This window comes from Amphibalanus amphitrite, unplaced genomic scaffold (genome assembly GCF_019059575.1).
Source record: "Amphibalanus amphitrite isolate SeventyFive unplaced genomic scaffold, NRLGWU_Aamphi_draft 001002F_arrow, whole genome shotgun sequence".
In the NCBI taxonomy this organism is placed as follows: domain Eukaryota; kingdom Metazoa; phylum Arthropoda; class Thecostraca; order Balanomorpha; family Balanidae; genus Amphibalanus; species Amphibalanus amphitrite.
In genome coordinates this window covers 135807-153477 of record NW_024882496.1, presented here as the reverse complement: position 1 = coordinate 153477, position 17671 = coordinate 135807, and the positions used below count along the sequence as shown (strand labels likewise).

The 17671-nt window shown below is 51.8% G+C and overlaps 2 protein-coding genes across 5 annotated transcripts in view; one reads left to right on the top strand and one right to left on the bottom strand.

Moving 5' to 3' along the window:
- LOC122369057 (peroxidase-like) lies at positions 1-9409 on the top strand. Its single transcript, XM_043343438.1, has 6 exons — positions 1-230; positions 4162-4355; positions 4570-4729; positions 5050-6345; positions 7850-8352; positions 8605-9409. Exons 1-6 carry the CDS (start codon positions 216-218, stop codon positions 8816-8818), a joined length of 2382 nt encoding a protein of 793 aa, XP_043199373.1. The 5' UTR covers positions 1-215; the 3' UTR covers positions 8819-9409.
- Positions 9410-16313: 6904 nt separating this feature from the next.
- Positions 16314-17671, bottom strand: part of LOC122369056 — a 29823-nt gene continuing 28465 nt past the window's right edge. For all 4 annotated transcript variants that reach the window (XM_043343434.1, XM_043343435.1, XM_043343436.1 and 1 more), the window contains exon 18: positions 16314-17021. In XM_043343434.1, coding sequence (XP_043199369.1) covers positions 16959-17021 — 63 coding nt within the window. In that variant the 3' untranslated portion in view covers positions 16314-16958. The remainder of the gene's footprint in view (positions 17022-17671) is intronic.

Sequence of the window (17671 nt, the reverse complement as noted above, 5' to 3'; positions counted from 1 at the left end):
CGATCTCAGCGTTCCGTGGCCCTGTCGGCGGCCGGCGGTCCGGCGGCGCGGTCGGAGGAGCCGATATAACGGCCACTGGCCGGCAGACGGCACCAGTCGCCTGCCCGCAGTGCAGCGCGAGACACCAGTCGCGTACCCGCAGTGCAGCGCGAGGCACCAGTCGAGTGCCCGCAGTGGAGAGAGAGGCACCAGTCGCGTGCGCGCAGTGCAGCGCGATGCGTCTCCTCATTGTGAGTGACTGCGCCCAGCCCGCGGCCCGTAGAAGCCCAGACCGGCAGGATGGTAGCGCGCCGTGAATATTACGATCGTGGTGTGGTGCTAGTGAGCCGATACTGACGTGATCATATATGTTACAGGGAGTATGCGATTTCAGTTAGTTTGCAACGACCCTAGGGTGGTTGTAACCTCCCTGAACGATCAGTTTGTTTGCAACGACCCTAGGGACGTTACAAAATAACTGCTCGTTCCGGGACGTTGTAACGAAACTAGGGTCGTTGCAACCTCCCTAGTTAGTATGCAACGAACCTAGGGTTGTTACAAAATAACTAGGGAGTTTAAGAATTCATCGAGTCCCGTTTCCCGGAGGACCGTCAACAATCTTGTCCAATGAAAATATTGTTCAATCTACATAGTTCAGTTTAAAGAAAAGGAAAACAAAATTTGAACATTCAGCTCAGGAGCATATGCGGTGCCCTGCCGAATCGAATAATATGCAAGATGACCTCCTTTGACCAATTTCACGACCTAGCGGTCTCTGACCTGACATTGACTCGAGGTCAACACCTCAAGTTGGCCTCATCCCAACAAAAAGTATACCATTCGACGCGCCTGAGCAAGGCGAGCACGTTTATGCTAAAATCGCGCTCTGCAACTGTTTTTTTTTTAAAGTTATTAATCAAAAACCGAGCCCGTGTCTTGGGTCACATGACCTGACCTCAGAGGTCATCGGTTGTCCTGAGACCTTAAAATCAGATACTAGCTGCTGTGTCTCCTAACGGCACACACGCTCGTTTTTTCCGCGACGCTCTAACTCCAACAGGGGCGAAAAACGACGAGGGGGTCCGTACCAACCCTCCCCCCGGCCGGCGCGTATGTAAAAACCAACAGGTCCTGCAGGGTTAACTCTCGCCTTATTGGTGCTTTACTAGCTGCAAACGCACAGGGCGGGGTTAGGTTATTGGTTGACCTTCCAGGTCAGGCCAGTAAAAGTGGGGAAAATCGGGACCTATGACCTGTTAAAACTTTGGAGAGTTAGGTTGTTACGAGGTTTTTCGAGGCGCTGATCACGAGTTTCATGTTAGCTTTGATCACCGATGATGTTTTGATGCTTTTAGGCCAGGTCGGGTCAGGTCAGGTCAGGTCAACCAGTAGGCGTCTTGCTAGCTGTCCATAATAGGTGTTAACCAACACTGACAGCTTCGTGACATTGTACGAAGGCGCCAAAATTACTTCGTAAATGTTCAAATGGGTGCTAAATTCGAAGTCAGCTCCAAAAACTAGCCTAAAAATATATGAACCCAGAAGAAGTGAACTAAGGTCATCAAAGGTCAATGACCTTGACCTGACTTTCACGTGACCTTGACACCCACCATAATGCATGGGACCACCATCATTTCACATGTTTGAACGCGATCGCATAAAGACTGGAAACGAGTGGATAATAGCCGTTTTTACGAAGGGCTTCCTGGCGAATGCCCATCTAATTTGAACAAATCTGCACCAAACGTGCACCTAATCTGCACAAAATGTGTACTAGATGGCAGTCGTGAAATACTCCTGAGCTGAATGTTCAAATTGTGTTCCCCTTTTCTCTTAAACTGAACTAGATTGAACAAGATTTTCATTGGACAAGATTGTTGACGGCCCTCCTGTGAAACGAGACTCGATGACTTTCTAAACTCCCTAGTTATTTTGTAACAGCCCTAGGTTCGTTGCATACTAACTAGGGAGGTTGCAACGACCCTAGTTTCGTTACAACGGCCCGGAACGAGCAGTTATTTTGTAACGTCCCTAGGGTCGTTGCAAACAAACTGATCGTTCAGGGAGGTTACAACCACCCTAGGGTCGTTGCAAACTAACTGAAATCGCATACTCCCTGTAACATATACATAGTGAGCATTGTGCTTTGAGCCGGAAACAATGGGATTGCTGACTTGGTTGGTAAAATTGCACCCTAATTGTGAAACATGCGTTCCTTAGTGGTGGCCACTTAATAGCTGGGAAAATGTTCATTTTTAAAACAAGCATGCTAGAGACGGATCACATGCTCACATGATCACATGATCCCATCAGTACATGATGTTCAAGCAAAGCTCTCCATTTCTACGATAAGACAAGTCCCACTTTTTCCAATGAACGCAAAGTCGTCGTTTATCTTCCCTGTCCAACAATATCTATCTGTTGTTATAAAATGTGTTGCAGTAATGAAATAAGTGGATAATATTCAGGATCCACTTATTACCCTAGATTACTTTACTAATACATATACCTACCTGAAATATGTCATCATAGATCGCGAGATACCTAGTGCTCTTTTGAAACCATTTCTGGTGGCGCGGGAGATCAGTTTTTACTATTGTACCTATACCAGTGACGGCAGAACACCTTCAATTAAGGGGGGGAGGCACTGCCGACTTGTGGTCCCATTCTTTCCATGCAACGCCCATAGGGCTAATGTTAAAATGCCAAAATCAAAATGGGACACGGCGCCCCTGCCTCCCCCCCCCCGTGCCGCCACCCATGACCTATACGGCATTTTCATGTTTAGGTGTCGATCAGCAAGGGCGCAAGTGTTTATAGTCAGTTATACAGAAATTATGCCTACAGTAATAAATGTTTATCAAACAGCCCGTGCCTGCAATGAGAACGTAAACTACTAGACGTATGCAGATTGCTGCATAGTTGACCACTCATCAAACTGAACAGCATACAGTGTAAACAACTTCAGACGACCGTTCAGTGAGCTTTTGATTCCAAGGGGCAATTTTAACCCCGACAGTCTAAATCATTAACCCGAAACTTTGCTTGAATACCGCCATTAAAAGCTGTAATACCTGAGAATAGCACACGACTGATAGAAGGGGTACATTTTTTGTGTGCAAATAATTCAAATAGCTCGCCACGCTTCTGTGATATATTTCGGCTGTGCATTTTACCAGTCTTTGACTCGTTCTGACGTCAGTATTACAGCGATTAATTAGACAAACCCTCCGGGAATCCCCGTGACCACTGTCTCCGGCGGCGAAATCTGCAGACCAGATTCCGCAGAGGCATCCGAGCGTAGCACATGATCACGGCCCGTGCAGCTCAATATACCGAGGTCGTGCCGGTCTCCGTGTCTGCCGCGCAGCCCGGTCGGGACGGGGGGGAGGGGGAGGGTTTTCACGGCTCCGCCGCACCATCAGTTGCCAGCGGACTGGAAATCCCGCTCCGTTCGACCATACCGCCGCGCCCCGGCCTGCCCGCCAGCCGCGTCCACCGGGGCAGCGGCGGGCGGCCGCCGGACTGCCGTGACCCGTACCTCACAGCCCCTCCGTGACGGGACCCGGCCTCACAGACCCTCCGTGCCGTGACCCGGCCTCACAGCCTCTCTGTGGCGGGGTCCGGCCTTACAGCCCCTCTGTGGCGGGGTCCGGCCTTATAGCCCCTCTGTGGCGGGGTCCGGCCTCACAGCCCCTCTGTGGCGGGAACCGCGCATCTCTGGCCCCTCCGTGGCGTGACCTCTGCTTTACGAGGCCGGGGCAGGAGGGCGAGGGAATAGAGGATTACAGTGGTTGCTTGTGGCCAGACGGCACCGTTTTTCCACTGCTCGACCAGTACCTGGCGGATCCACTTATTCTTGGAACGGGGCTTTTACGAGGACTTGTGTGGATATCATTCATTTGAACATCACGTTCAGCGTGTTGGGTAATTCTAATACGAGGAAAACACAAATTGTACGTCATCTACCTGATCTGATGGGTGCCACGGACAGACGGGCATACCATTCGGATGACACATGCCACCTGAGACGTTGGCAGTGGAACGTAAAACTGGAACGGGCCTTCCGTGAACACTGACCTGTTCATTGTTTCTCCCTGAGCACTGATGCCCCGAGCACTGACACCCGATCCCGTCTCTCCGTGATATTGCATCTCTGTGACGCCTGCCGTTCGTCGGCAGCTGACGTGTCTGGTGGCGGCGGCCGGCCGGGCCTCGGGCCAGGTCTGCGTCTCGCCCATCGAGTGTAAGAGCCTGGACAACCTGCAGGAGCTACTGGCCAGCACCGGCGGCGCCGGCTTCCCGCCGTGCGACCTGTCCGACGGCTCCCAGGGCGTGCTGTGCTCCACGCCGGCCGAGGGCGACATCGCAAACAGGTGGGTCCCCGCCCGGCTGACCTGACCTGACCTGAACTGGTAGGTGTGCAGACGACTGCCCGATCTCCGGTTGACAGCTGGGGTGGCAGGTGCGCAGTAATGCGATAAGTTGCAACTCACAGCTGCAACATTGCCAACCATCTACATGGCTGTCACGACCACTGACCACCACTCTGTTCGGTCTCCAGCCTCACCGTCCGACTGTATGCCGCAGGTTCGGCGGCGCCGCGGCCGCCCCGGCCGCCCCCGGCGGCGACTCCATCTTCTTCCCCGGCCAGGGCCAGGGCGGCGCCAAGGTGAACGTGCTGGACGTGCAGCCGCTGACCAGCCGCTTCAAACAGCAGCAGGAGCTGCTCATCTCGGCCGCCCAGGAGGTGAGGGAGACGGCCGGCGGCGCAGCGAATAGACGAGTCAGGCGACGTCATGATCGATTCTCACCGCTATTCAATGTTCAGTAGCATCTAAATTTCCCCAGTAAAAAGCTAAAATACTTTTCGAATCAAGCGATCAAAAGTGATCCGGGAACATTAAAAGATCTCAATCAACAAAGTGGAAGGTGCAATCGAAACTGTTCAGCCGACATAAAAATGGCCAGTACCTCATCCAATACCAAGAAACAGCCTTCCTGCCAAGCTGTGCCCCTTCCTTCACACCGTACCCGCCGCTGACGGCCCTGCCTACCTCTGACCCGCAGGAGGCCAACCTGATCGTGACGGAGACGGAGCAGCAGCTGGCAGAGGTGGAACGCGAGGTCGCCCAGCTGTCGCAAGCGCAGGCCAACACGCCCGAGGGCCTGCAGCTGCTGTTCGCTAAGCCGCAGTCCAAGGAGGTCGGCGTCACCGCGCGCAGCTCCATCAAGGCCGTCCAGGTGCTCAAGAGTCTGCAGGAGAAGAAGAAGGTGGGCACCAAGGAGCTGCAGTTCGAGCAGCCGCTGTTCGGCGCCGACATCGCCAACCGCGGCAACTTCCAGCGCTTCCCGGCCGGCCTGGACCGCATCCCCGGCTGCACGCTGCCCGAGCAACCCGCCTGCCAGCCGCGCGAAAAGTTCCGCCGCATGAACGGCGAGTGCAACAGCGACGCCGAGCCGCGGCTGGGGCGCGCGCAGACCGCCTTCTCGCGCTTCTTCCCGGCCGAGTACGAGGACGGCATCTGGCAGCCGCGCTCCAAGGCGCTCAGCGGCGACCCGCTGCCCTCGGCGCGGCTGGTCAGCGAGCGCGTGGTGCGCACCACGCCCGTCATGGACCCCTGGAGCTCGCTCTCCGTCATGCAGCTCGGCCAGATCCTCAACCACGACATCATCTCGACGGCAGCCTTCACGCTGGAGAACGGCGGCGGCCTTTTCTGCTGCAACCGCGACAACACGATGCCGGCCGAGCCGCTGCACCCGCTCGGCTGCAACCCGATCCCGGTGCCGGCCGACGACCCGTGGTACGCCCAGTTCGGCCGCACCTGCATGAACCAGGTGCGCTCGCTGCCGGCGCCCTTCGAGAACTGCATCGCCGGCCCGACTGGCCAGCTGAACCAGGTCACCCACTTCCTGGACCTGTCCACCGTCTACGGCAGCAGTGACACAGACATGCGCCGGCTGCGCCTCAACGCCGGCGGCCTCTTCAAGATGAGCGACGGCAACCTGCTGCCGCAGTCGGGAGGCCGCTTCATCTCGGGCGAGGGCCGGCTGAGCGAAAACCCCGGCCTGGCGTTCATGCACACCGTCTGGACGCGCGAGCACAACCGGGTGGCCAACACGCTGAGCCGCCTGCACCGGCACTGGAGCGACGAGCAGCTCTTCCAGGAGGCGCGCCGCATCGTCATCGGCGAGTATCAGCACATCATCTACAACGAGTACCTGCCCGTCATCCTGGGCTTCAAGTACACCCGCGAGCACGGCCTGGACCCCGAGTTCGGCCACTCGTTCAGCTACACCAATGTCATCGACCCGCGCGTGACGGCAGAGTTCTCCACGGCCGCCTTCCGCTTCGGACACGCCCAGGTACGCGGAATCCCTGCAGCGTCGGGGTGTGGAACATTCGCAATGCTAACGGGTATAAACGTGCTTGAAAGTCCTAAAGATCTTATCCACTGGGATTCAAGATTCAAAGTCAAGTTCAGATCTGACCCTGATCCTTCATTAACTATAAATCACTATCACTTGTCAATGATAGAGCCATTATATCAGCTAAATCGTTGTTAATCCCAAAGAGTTAGCTACAATTAAGTGACGGACCGGTGGACCAATCCCAAAGCCGGTAGATAACCTTCGCCCTGGTGGGGGGGGGGCCATTTTGGCCCCCCCCTGTGGTTTTTCAGCGATAACTCAGAAACCACTTGAGTTAGCGCCCTGAAACTTTGTATAGCTGTTTATTCAACATTTTTACATCATGTCCTTTTTTGGGGGGTTCGGGTCAGGTCAGGTCAGGTCACAAGGTCACCAAAACTGACACCACCTCTAAAAAAGTTCAAAGCTCTCTCAAAGGCACAGCTTTTATCCGATCGATGTAAAATTTACAGTACTTGAAGATGTCGCCCAGCTCTACAAAATGGCTATCTCGGATTTTTTATAAATGTGACCTAAGGTCAGGTCAGGTCATCGCTGCTCCCCATTATAAGTCAATGGGAGAATCGAAAAGTAGTTGTTTTTCAGCTAAATCGGGCGTGATTGTTCCTATATTTCGTTATTGAAGTGTCTTGGGTCAGCAAATCACAGCCCATGTGAAACCATTTGCTTGTGACCTCGCTGAGGTCACGCTAGGTCATCTCCCTGGTCACCAGAGGTCACCAGCGGTTTTTCTGCACTTACTTGTTATTGAATAGAGATAGAGACTCCGTTCGACGTTTATCGTGTTTGTCTCGTCAATGCGGATCGAATGATATGCAGCATGACCTATTTCGGTAAGGTCATGACCTTGACCTGAGGTCAAATTTTCAAAATGACCTTTCGAGGTCAAACTATATATCATTCGACGCGTCTCGACGAGCCAAGCACGATGGTGCATGAATCGTTTCTCTATTTTCTCGTGAATGCATGCTATAGTTAAAAACATTTTCAACGAAATTTGCCAAGTTGACCTTGCATGACCTCTGTAGGCCAAACCGTTGAGCTGAGGTCAAATCTGACGAACCTTGGCGAAAGAGCTTGAAAAGAGCTATCGATTGCTTTTTTCCGCGGCTCTCTAGCTCTTCTAGTTTCCGAGCTACAGCGGAATATGTCCGGCAACACCGAAAACACTGAAATTTGACCTATGATGACCTCTAGCGACCTCAATATTGACCTTAGCGAAAAAATGACCGAAATACTTTCGAACGTACTTGTTATGGGCTTTCGTTTGCTTTTTTCCGCGTCTTCCTAGCCCTCTTCGTTTTCGAGTTAGACGGGGGGGGTCATTTTGCCCCCCCCCCCACCAGGGCGAAGGTGGCTCAGACCCACACCAGGGCGCGGGATAACGGGACCCTCACCTCACCAACACGTTCATAACACGCCGTTATTTTACCACCAGATCCCGGACGTCTTCCAACTGATGACCCAGAACGGCATGAACCTCACCGCCATCGCCATGGAGGACTCCTTCTTCCGCGAGGACATGCTGAAGCTGCCCAACTTCATGACCAACCTGGCCACCACGTTGACACGCCAGAAGCAGCGCATGGTGGACAACACCTTCTCGCCGGCCGTGCACGAGAAGCTGTTCGCCTCGGGACAGCCGTCCGGCCTGGACCTGATCGCGCTCAACATCAACCGCGGCCGCGACCACGGCCTGCCCGGCTACGCCACCGTGCTCGAGAACTGCCTGGAGCGCACGCTCTCCGGCGGCTGGGACGAGATGAGCGAGTTCTTCGAGCCGGACGTGCTGCGCCAGCTGCGGGCCGTCTACCAGAGCGTGTTCGACATCGACCTCTACATCGGCGGCGTCTCAGAGAAAAAGGTGCCCGGCGCGCTCGTCGGCCCCGCCTTCCAGTGCATCATTGGAGAGCAGTTCTTCGCCACGCGCTACGGAGACAGGTAGGTGCACGTGGAGGGCCACCACGGGGAATAGTCTGCCGGGATAGAGCTATTTTTTCGATCAGCGTGAAAAAGATGATCAATTGATCAACCATGATGTTGTCATCAATAATGAGCAAAATTAAAAGAGTTCGAAATGGCGCGTTACCAATCAACTCGCTACGCAATGATCGGAAGCAGGCAGCAGCAGCTATTTCTGATCGTGTACGCCGATCTGTCAATGCGCTGACGTCGCCCACCTCTGTTCTGCAGGTACTTCTACGACAACGGGGACATGCCGCACAGCCTGACGTTCACCCAGGTGCGGGAGATCCAAAAGGCCAGCTGGGCCAGGATCCTCTGCGACAACGTCGAGGACGTCAACGTCATGCAGCCGCTGGCCTTCTTCGCACCCAACCCGCTCTTCAACGCCGTGCGCCACTGCCGCTCATTCGCCATCCCCACCGTCGACCTGCGGGCGTTCTAAGCACGCTGACCTGTGCGCCTTCTAAGTGCTCTTCTAGGTGTGCCGACCGGCGGGTATTCTAAGTGTTCTGACCTGCGCGTCTTCTGGGTGCGCCGACCGGCGGGTGTTCTTGAGCAGCCTGAGCGCTTCAATGGCAGAGGTGCAATGTCTTATGAGCGACGGTTGACGTGTAGCACCTGACTGGTCAACACGTGGGTGTTAGTGAGCTCGAGGGAGGGCCTTCTAGTTGGTGGCGCCTGAGGTGACATGTGACAAGAGAGGAGGACAAGGACCTGCAGGGGCCGAGGTATGCGGAGGAGAGGGCATTGGCAATGAGGCGCCAGGCAGGGGGCGGGTGCGATTTCGCCGAGGATTGGGCCAGTTCTGGATTCGGTGAGATCGTGACGATGCGGATGGCGGATGACGGCGTCCCGCGGCCTTCTGTCACCCCAGGCGAGTTATCGAGCACGGGCAACGACCAGGCGTTGTAAAACCACCGCACAAAGAGCGATAGAAGGCCTTCAGGTTCAGCGTGGTACTGTGGGGTCCTTGTGAGTTGCCACGCCAGTTGTGATTAGGATGATATTGTGAATACATGCTTTTTATGACGAGGTGTTCTAAGTTCCTTGAGACAAGAGGTTCACTTCATAAGGCAGCGTTACGTATAGTTGACGTCTGCACAAAAAAATCTAACTTCAGTCGATGTGCTGAATCGTGATCAGTGATGATGTTTTCAAAACACATCGCATTTGTGTTCATTAGGAAATGTTGTACCTAAACGTTGTTCACTAGAATGAGAACAAAACTCTGCATTACATCGGGGAAACGAGACTACAATGGAAGGCAGAAGGCGAAAGTTCAAACTGGTGTAATTAGATACAAAGAAAATATTGAAGTATTACAGAAAATTGTCGTTACAAGTGATGCACATGTTCAACATCACCGTTACATGCAACAAACAGCGGTGAGAGCCCACACCCGGTAACCCTGGGCCGTCAGCGTTTTCAGGAACAGTGGAGCGCGGTGAACCGACGGCACGGCGCTGCACACAGATCGTATCGCCGTCACCAAATCCAATTAGGTGGCCGTCTCGCCACGATGACTGGTGAATTATGCGGCAGCCGATCGTGTGCAGCTCGGCCGGCTGACGTCGCCGGTATTTCCACCCGAGTCGTGACATTGAAATCGGCTAAAACTGTGGGCTGAATGACACTGGCACAGAGCGCCACACCGCAAAATACAATGGAATTAGCAACCGAGCATGCACAGCACAGCACGCACTCTCGGATAGCGTGCCTCCATTCACCTATAGGTGAAGAGAGCGCAAATGTCAGACCTCTGAGAACCATAAGCCGTCTTTCTTCGCCCGGCTGCGCCTGAATGTCAGGGTCTTTGGCTAGCACTATTCTTAGATGCTCACCGAATCCATGTCGCCATTTATATCTTGACGTCACGATAATGTCACGTTATGAACTCAATCAAAGCAGATTATAAATGCTGTCAAAAATCACTGAAGCATTGCAAACAAACATTGTTAAAGCAATAGTTATATTTAATCCACGCCAGGGCGGTAGTACGATCGTACAACACATTTTTTACGCATCCCAGTGTCGTTCGAAAGAGCGTCAACATGATCGGTCATTTTTCGCCACGTCAAAGGTACGAAACCAAATGGGGTCACATAAGGCAATTTTTTCTCAAGATCATATTCTTCGGCGAATTATTCCACAGTCCGTGAGCTCTTAGATCGAATGTCATAGAAAAACAGACTCGATATATCTCTTTTTGAAACATTGTTGATACCGTAAGGTGGGGCTATTTGAGACAGTGGGGCTATTTGAGACAGTATTTAAAATTGCTATAAAATAAAAACCGTTTGAAATTTATGCATATTTTTTCTCAGGGATTTACTGCTCGATTCCACACCTTCCTGAGCAAAAATATCACATAAAAATCAAACGCTCTTCATTTTATAGCGATTTTAAATACTGTCTCAAATAGCCCCACTTTACGGTAGCAAAAATGCAATCATGTCTGACCTCAGGTCAGTAAGATACAAAAAAGTAACATAAGACAAAAAGTGACAAAAAAGTCAAAATGGCCTACACCACATGAAATTTAGTTTTACCAGCATCATGTTTTCCTGGCGAGACGTGCCGAACAAATTATGAGCTGACCCTAAAAGGTCTTTTAAAAAAAGGGAAAAAAGTGTGAAATATGGTCAAAACCATGACCTAAACCGTAAGGTCTACTTGCAATCAGCCGGTTCGTATTTATTGCGCTGGACACATCGTATGTAGTAGTATGTATAGGTACTTCAATCGCTATAAGCGCCAAAAGCATGGCTCTACTGACAGTAAGGTATGTAAAAATCTTACCGGTGACCTTTTCCCGTATGCATACGGTGCAATACTGGATATTCAGCGTCTGTAGGCTGATCCAACTCCAAGGTTGGCCAATTCCGGTTTGACCGAGCGGTGAATCCGACCTTATCGAGATCTGGCCTCACCATACTGACGTCGAACGGAATGGATTAGTGATCAATTCCACCAGTAAACCGCTATTGAGATAGGTAAATATTATCATAGCCAACATCCTGCCGAAAACGGAGATTCACAGTCATCCACGCAGCATGCAGCATGGCTTATCGGAAGGTACAAAGTAGGTATGACCAAGATTACTTCACTGGTACGGCTGACAACATCCAACGTCTCTATTTCCAAAAATATGAAAACGAATAAACAAAACAGCTCCAGCAAAGCATCCTCATTCCGTTTGGAGGAATGTTTGCGCCTCCGTTGCTGAACGTTCCGCTGTTGAGGGCCGGCGGCCGGCGGAGGCGTTACTCGGGCCGCCAGAACCGGTCCACCCGAGGGGGGGGGAGGGGAGGCACGGCAGTCACGGAGCTGCATGGCCACGCCGGCAGAAGGGGGTGCTACACCACACCGGATGACGGCTGGACATGCGATATCGGGAGACACCATGGGTGGGTGTCAGGCGTCGCAAGGTACGGAATTCCCGGCTGCTGAAATATTTCCATCCGCCCACTCACAACAGCGAGTTCGAAACATCCCGCCTATGAATTCCGGCTAGGTCTTAACTGTAAGTATCTAACAGCGGAATAGCGAGCGAATTGTCATCGCCGAAGTCAGCTATTCCTCGGTCATCTTCTCTTGGCAGTCGGCAGTTTCACCGACTGAGCAATGTGTATATATCAGTCGGCGCGGCCTGCACTCCCGCGTCTGCTGCATACGGCGCCCGTGAACAGGCTGCTATGTTTGACACGCGCGGGTCCCCCGGCGGTGCCGGCTGCAGACTAAACCAGACTGCACGTGCAGGGCCGGGCCGCGAGCGGGCCGGAGTGGCAGCCGACCCAGGCGCCCAACCCGTCAGTGCCCGCTGCGGGCGAGTGTAAATGTTATTGCTGCCTCGTCTGGCGGCCACATATGGCCAGCCTTCCGCAGATCTAATCGGGTCGCGATCTTCTGTGACGTCTATTCGTGGAGTATAATAGTGACTAAATCAGAACAGTGACCTTCCCATATGACGGCACGCGCGCACGCGTACGCACCCGTGCACTACATACGTAACATAATCAAAACGAATGGGAACACGGCAGACTAAACTTAGAAAGATATCGAACGTGTGCGTACGTACATTTTCAAACATTCCAGATATAATTCAAGCAGAGCCTTATTAGCTTGCACAAAATTCCTCAAGGATGTATGTACCAGACTGCAATGACTGGAGCAAAGTTCGTTCCTCACCGCCAGTGGCAACATTCAGCAGAGCGCAGATCACGGCATTCTGCATCCCGCCAGACCAACGTGGAGACCAGTGGCAACATTCAGCAGAGCGCAGATCACGGCATTCTGAATCCCGCCAGACTAACGTGGAGACCAGTGGCAACATTCAGCAGAGCGCAGATCACGGCATTCTGTATCCCGCCAGACTAACGTGGAGACCAGTGGCAACATTCAGCAGAGCGCAGATCACGGCATTCTGCATCCCGCCAGACTAACGTGGAGACCAGTGGCAACATTCAGCAGAGCGCAGATCACGGCATTCTGCATCCCGCCAGACTAACGTGGAGACCAGTGGCAACATTCAGCAGAGCGCAGATCACGGCATTCTGCATCCCGCCAGACTAACGTGGAGACTAGTGGAAACATTCAGCAGAGCGCAGATCACGGCATTCTGCATCCCGCCAGACTAACGTGACCAGTGGCAACATTCAGCAGAGCGCAGATCACCAGGGCCTCGGCTAAGGAATTTTGACTACTGGGGCAAATTGTCAAAGTGTGTTGGCGCCCTGCTGGGGGGGGGGGGGGTGAACCCCAGCGGTTTTTCCTGCGGTTTTTCGCGGATATCTCAAAAAGGACGTCGCTCCATCATCCATCAATTCTACACGTGTTGCAAAAATTTCAGACCAAGGTCATTCAAGATCAGGTCACCAGGTCACTTCAAGTGACTTCACCTCATAAAATGTTTCAATGTATGCCGTAGCTACACCGAGTGAGCGATCGCTTTGAAACTTTCAGCGATTGATAAGATAAGGGCAACAGCATGTACACAATTTTTATCTCGGAATTTTCATATCGGTGACCTAAGGTCAGCTCAATTTTGCGACCTCTATTATAAGTCAATGGGAGAAAATTCAAAACCACCTCTTTTGGACGAAAGTCATTCTAAACACTATAAAACACTGTACGTGACTTTGACACACTGAACATGAAAATAGCACCCGTGACCCTTGTTTATGCCCCTGAGGTCATCTCAGTTCACGAATGGTATCTAACAGTTTTTCGCGAATAATTTTTGAAAGAGGCATGCTAGAGCGATGAAAATGTCTTAGTTGTTGTTTGGCTCGACGATGCAGATCGACTGATATGCAACATGACAATTTCCGGTCAGATCATGACCTTGACCTGAGGTCGAATTTTCAAGTTGACCTTCAAGGTCAAGCTGTAGTTAATTTGATGCGTCTTGTCGAGAGGAACACGATGTCGGTAAAAGAAAGCTCATGCAAGGCATGAGTCAAAAGTTATTGCAGAGTAACTGTTCCCGGAAAAACATCTATTTTGTTAGTTTTTGCCCCTTGCAGGCAAAACTGTTGACGTTAGGTCAAATCTAAGAGAAATAACCAGAAAGCAATCTAATATGGCTATCAAATGCGCTTTTTTGCGGTGCTGTAGCTCTAATTGGTTCCCGAGTTATGCGTCGGGCGGTCGGCATCTTGTAAACTGTCGATATTCGACCTGAAAATCGGCGAAATTTGGCCATCACCATGACCTGACCTCTGACCTGACCAAAAAAGTTGCCGAAGTAATTTCGTCATTATTTTTGACGCTCTTTCGAACGAAGATGGATTATGGGGTGCAAAAAGATATGTTTGCCAATGCACGCCTATGTTTTTGGATGGAAATTGAGGGTGCAGCTGCACACCGTGCACTCCCTCTTCCACCGCCCCTGATTTCTTGCCACAAACGTCTTCAACCGCTCCCGAATGAAAGAATGTACGGTAATACGGATATATTCTCATTTTGTGGAGGTTGGGCAAAGCCTGACCACTACTGGGGCATTCCTTGACTCTACTGGGGCATTTGCCCCAGAAGTTAACATGTTAGCCGAGGCCCTGCAGATCACGGCATTCTGCATCCCGCCAGACTAACGTGGAGACCAGTGGCAACATTCAGCAGAGCGCAGATCCTGGCACTCTGCATCACGCCAGACTTACGAAAGGCTGGTCCATAGACCATAGACCACTATGGTCTATGGCTGGTCATGCTGATATGCCGTAAAACGGCAAACCACAGCACAGCTATACCAGCAACTTTGGCAACTTTGCCAGCAACTTTGCTGAGACGAGTGAGTTGGGTAGGGCCGGGCCAGAAACCAAACGCCAGCCAGGCCAGCATTACCAACTAGGAAATTCGTCGACCGTTAGTATGTTTATTGTTTAGCTTAAAAGGTCGCTACTGACTTTGGCCAGCTAAGCAGCTAAGGCTAAAAAATGTAACCCGCTGATGACAAAAATTATAGGTATCAGTCAGCTGCCTAACTAATATACATGTACTTTCACATCAGTTGCTATCCTTTCGCGTGACTGGATAAACATTTGGAAATTTTTACAAACCAAAAATACCGCCATAGCGCGTTTTTTCTTGTTGGCAAAACTGGCCTCAGGTTATAAAAAACACACACAAGAACAAAGCAACATCAACATACAACAACAAAGACAAAAACTGCAAGCTTGGAATTATTAGTTCCTTTCCCATCCAGCGAAAGGTCGTTTGACGCTCGAATAGACTACCTACAAACCATAAAAAATCAGCAGTTATGTCGTATTAGCGTTATTTCCTTGCCAATAAAGGAAAGGTCACTTAATTTGAAACATCCCACACCTATTTATAAAACGGACAGCTTCCCCCGTCCGGTCACCACCGTTTCCCGCGGCCCACACTGCCAGTGGCAGTCCACACACGGGTGCTGAACTGCCCGGCGGTCTGTGAGAGCTCAGCTGACCCGCGGGCGCGCCGGCGCGGTACACAGCCACACGCCCGGGCCGCCGGCGCCCAGCGCGCCGTGACGTCATCAAAACATCCCAGTGACGTCACGCCACAGCAAGGCTGTACAGTATACACACCCCGGACCGCTCGGCTCGCTGATCTTTCCACATGTTTTCCGAGCCCGAGCGTTCCCCGCCGCCACTCGCAGGAAAATCGACAAATAACATCACGTCAGAGGAAAATATAGCGGCCCGCCAATTGGAAACAAGCACCGCCGCATGCCGTAAAGGTCAATTACGTCACGGGTCGTCGAGGAAACACAGTTCGCGAGCGAGTCATCTGCTGAGAATCGGCCCGATAATCACACGTGGAGTGCACACGTGTTGTCTGACCCGGCAGAGGCGCCACACCGACCAAAGGCCGCACGTGCACCCAAACAGTCTTGTCTACTGACAGGACATCCAAAGGAGAATAAACTGCCGATGTCTGCACGCAAAATTGGACAGTCATTGTGCATAGTCACCCTTGTTTGTACCGGCGCTTAAGCCTCCATTCGATGTTACTGAGCGGTGGATAAATGCTAAAATGCCAATAATTGGTGCCAAAATATGCAAAGGATTTACCTTGGAATAGGTATTTCTTCTCAGTAATATTGCCCACTGTCCACACAGTCTCCGTGAATCACGTTTCTGAAGAGCGACCCGAGCAGGCTCCACGCTTTTACATTCACCCGAGTAGGTATACTCTGCTGTCCTTTCGACTAACTGGTTTCCGATGCAAACTAACCCCGCGTTCGATGTCTCTCGGACAGGCGAAGATTCTACTTCGTCCCGCCAATCACGTTCCATAACCGCAGCCGAGCCCCCGCTGACCTTGAACGCGATGGGCCGGACGACGTAGAATCTTCGTCGTCCGAGAGACATCGAACGCGGGGTAAATAAAGACTGCGTAAAGTTGACCAGGGCCTAGCCACAACGATTAAAGATGATTTGAAATAACAAATCAGCTTGGTTTGTACCACTGTATTGTATTTTACACTGTTACTGAGCGGTGATCGCTGAATCACGGGCCTCATACAGCCTAAATCGCCAGTTCGTGTTTTGTACACGTCGCACCAGACTGGTCTCTAATTGAATTTTCATAGTTTACTCACACACCAGCGCGTATTTCGCTAGATAGCCGAGGGATCCGCGGGTCAACAGCAGACATTTGTATTTTGTACCCTGCTCATAGCAAACGGCAATGACACACCAGCCTAAAGTCGCGGAATTTCGGTCGAGCAAAGGCCAAAAAGCCAAAACACAAAAAGAGCAATGTGTAAAAATTGACAATGTTGGTTTCGGCCACACTTAGGTGTGGCGTCACTATGTAGATGCAGAGGCACTTCGGAAACATGTGAAACCAGCATTTCATCAACACAAGTAACAACATCCACAGCGAAATTCACACAAACAGAAAACAACGCATCCGGTCGCGATACCCCATCAAATTCCCCCTTATGAACAAATGTCCCAGCCCTGGCAGTACATTAGAACGTCCAGAGATGTGAAATGACGTCACACTGTGCCCAGTGCCCGCATAGTGACTTCACACTGTACCCAGTGCCCGCAGAGTGACGTCACACAGTACCTAGTGCCCGCGCAGTGACGCCATCAGCTGTGGTCGTCCGTGTCGTCGTCGTTATCGGCGGAGCTGCGCGCCACGTCGTCGTCTGACTGAAAAAAGACAAACAAAATTAGAATAGCACACACGAGATGTCGTCAAGCACAAGGCGTAGTGGTGGGAGACAGCGCTTAATGTAAAAGGCCATGCTGTCCCCAGCATTTGCCAACTTGTTTCCTTTAGCTTAAAACAACTTTGAGGTTAGTTCATTAATATTTTTAGTATAGATTTTGTCCGAACCTTTCCAATGGAAGTCTCCAACGGCAGAGCACCCACTAAAAGGAGCTTGTTGCGTAAGCCGTGCCCCCTACCTCCCGAATCGCGTAATTCCTGTCTATGGTAGAATTTAGAGTGTGAAGTTTAACGTACGCACAATGCCGCGTAAGGCTGGTCCCCCTCACTTGTAACTCGGATGTTGTACTCGTATAGTCAGCCTTCAAAGTACTGTGCATTGGTGCAATGGGTTCGTCAAGCCTGACCGAGGAAGGGCTGCTAAAATTGAGTCACCGAACCTATGGACCTGTGAGATGGATGAGAATCCCAGTTGGTTCAGTGACTCTCAAATTTAGCAGCCCTTCTTCAGTCGGGCTTGATGGATCCATCGCAGCGATGCGCGGTACTTTCAAGACTGACTGTGCACTCCGCACCTAAAACAAAACCACCGCTTGCCACTTGGTGCCTGCGGTGAGCTGAGCCCGACATG

What these genes read in the sequence shown, in the direction of transcription:
- LOC122369057 (XM_043343438.1), top strand. An exon ending in GAGGGCGACATCGCAAACAG is followed by an intron (nt 4,356 to 4,569) that starts GTGGGTCCCCGC and finishes TGTATGCCGCAG; the next exon opens with GTTCGGCGGCGCCGCGGCCG. An exon ending in TCCGCTTCGGACACGCCCAG is followed by an intron (nt 6,346 to 7,849) that starts GTACGCGGAATC and finishes TTTTACCACCAG; the next exon opens with ATCCCGGACGTCTTCCAACT.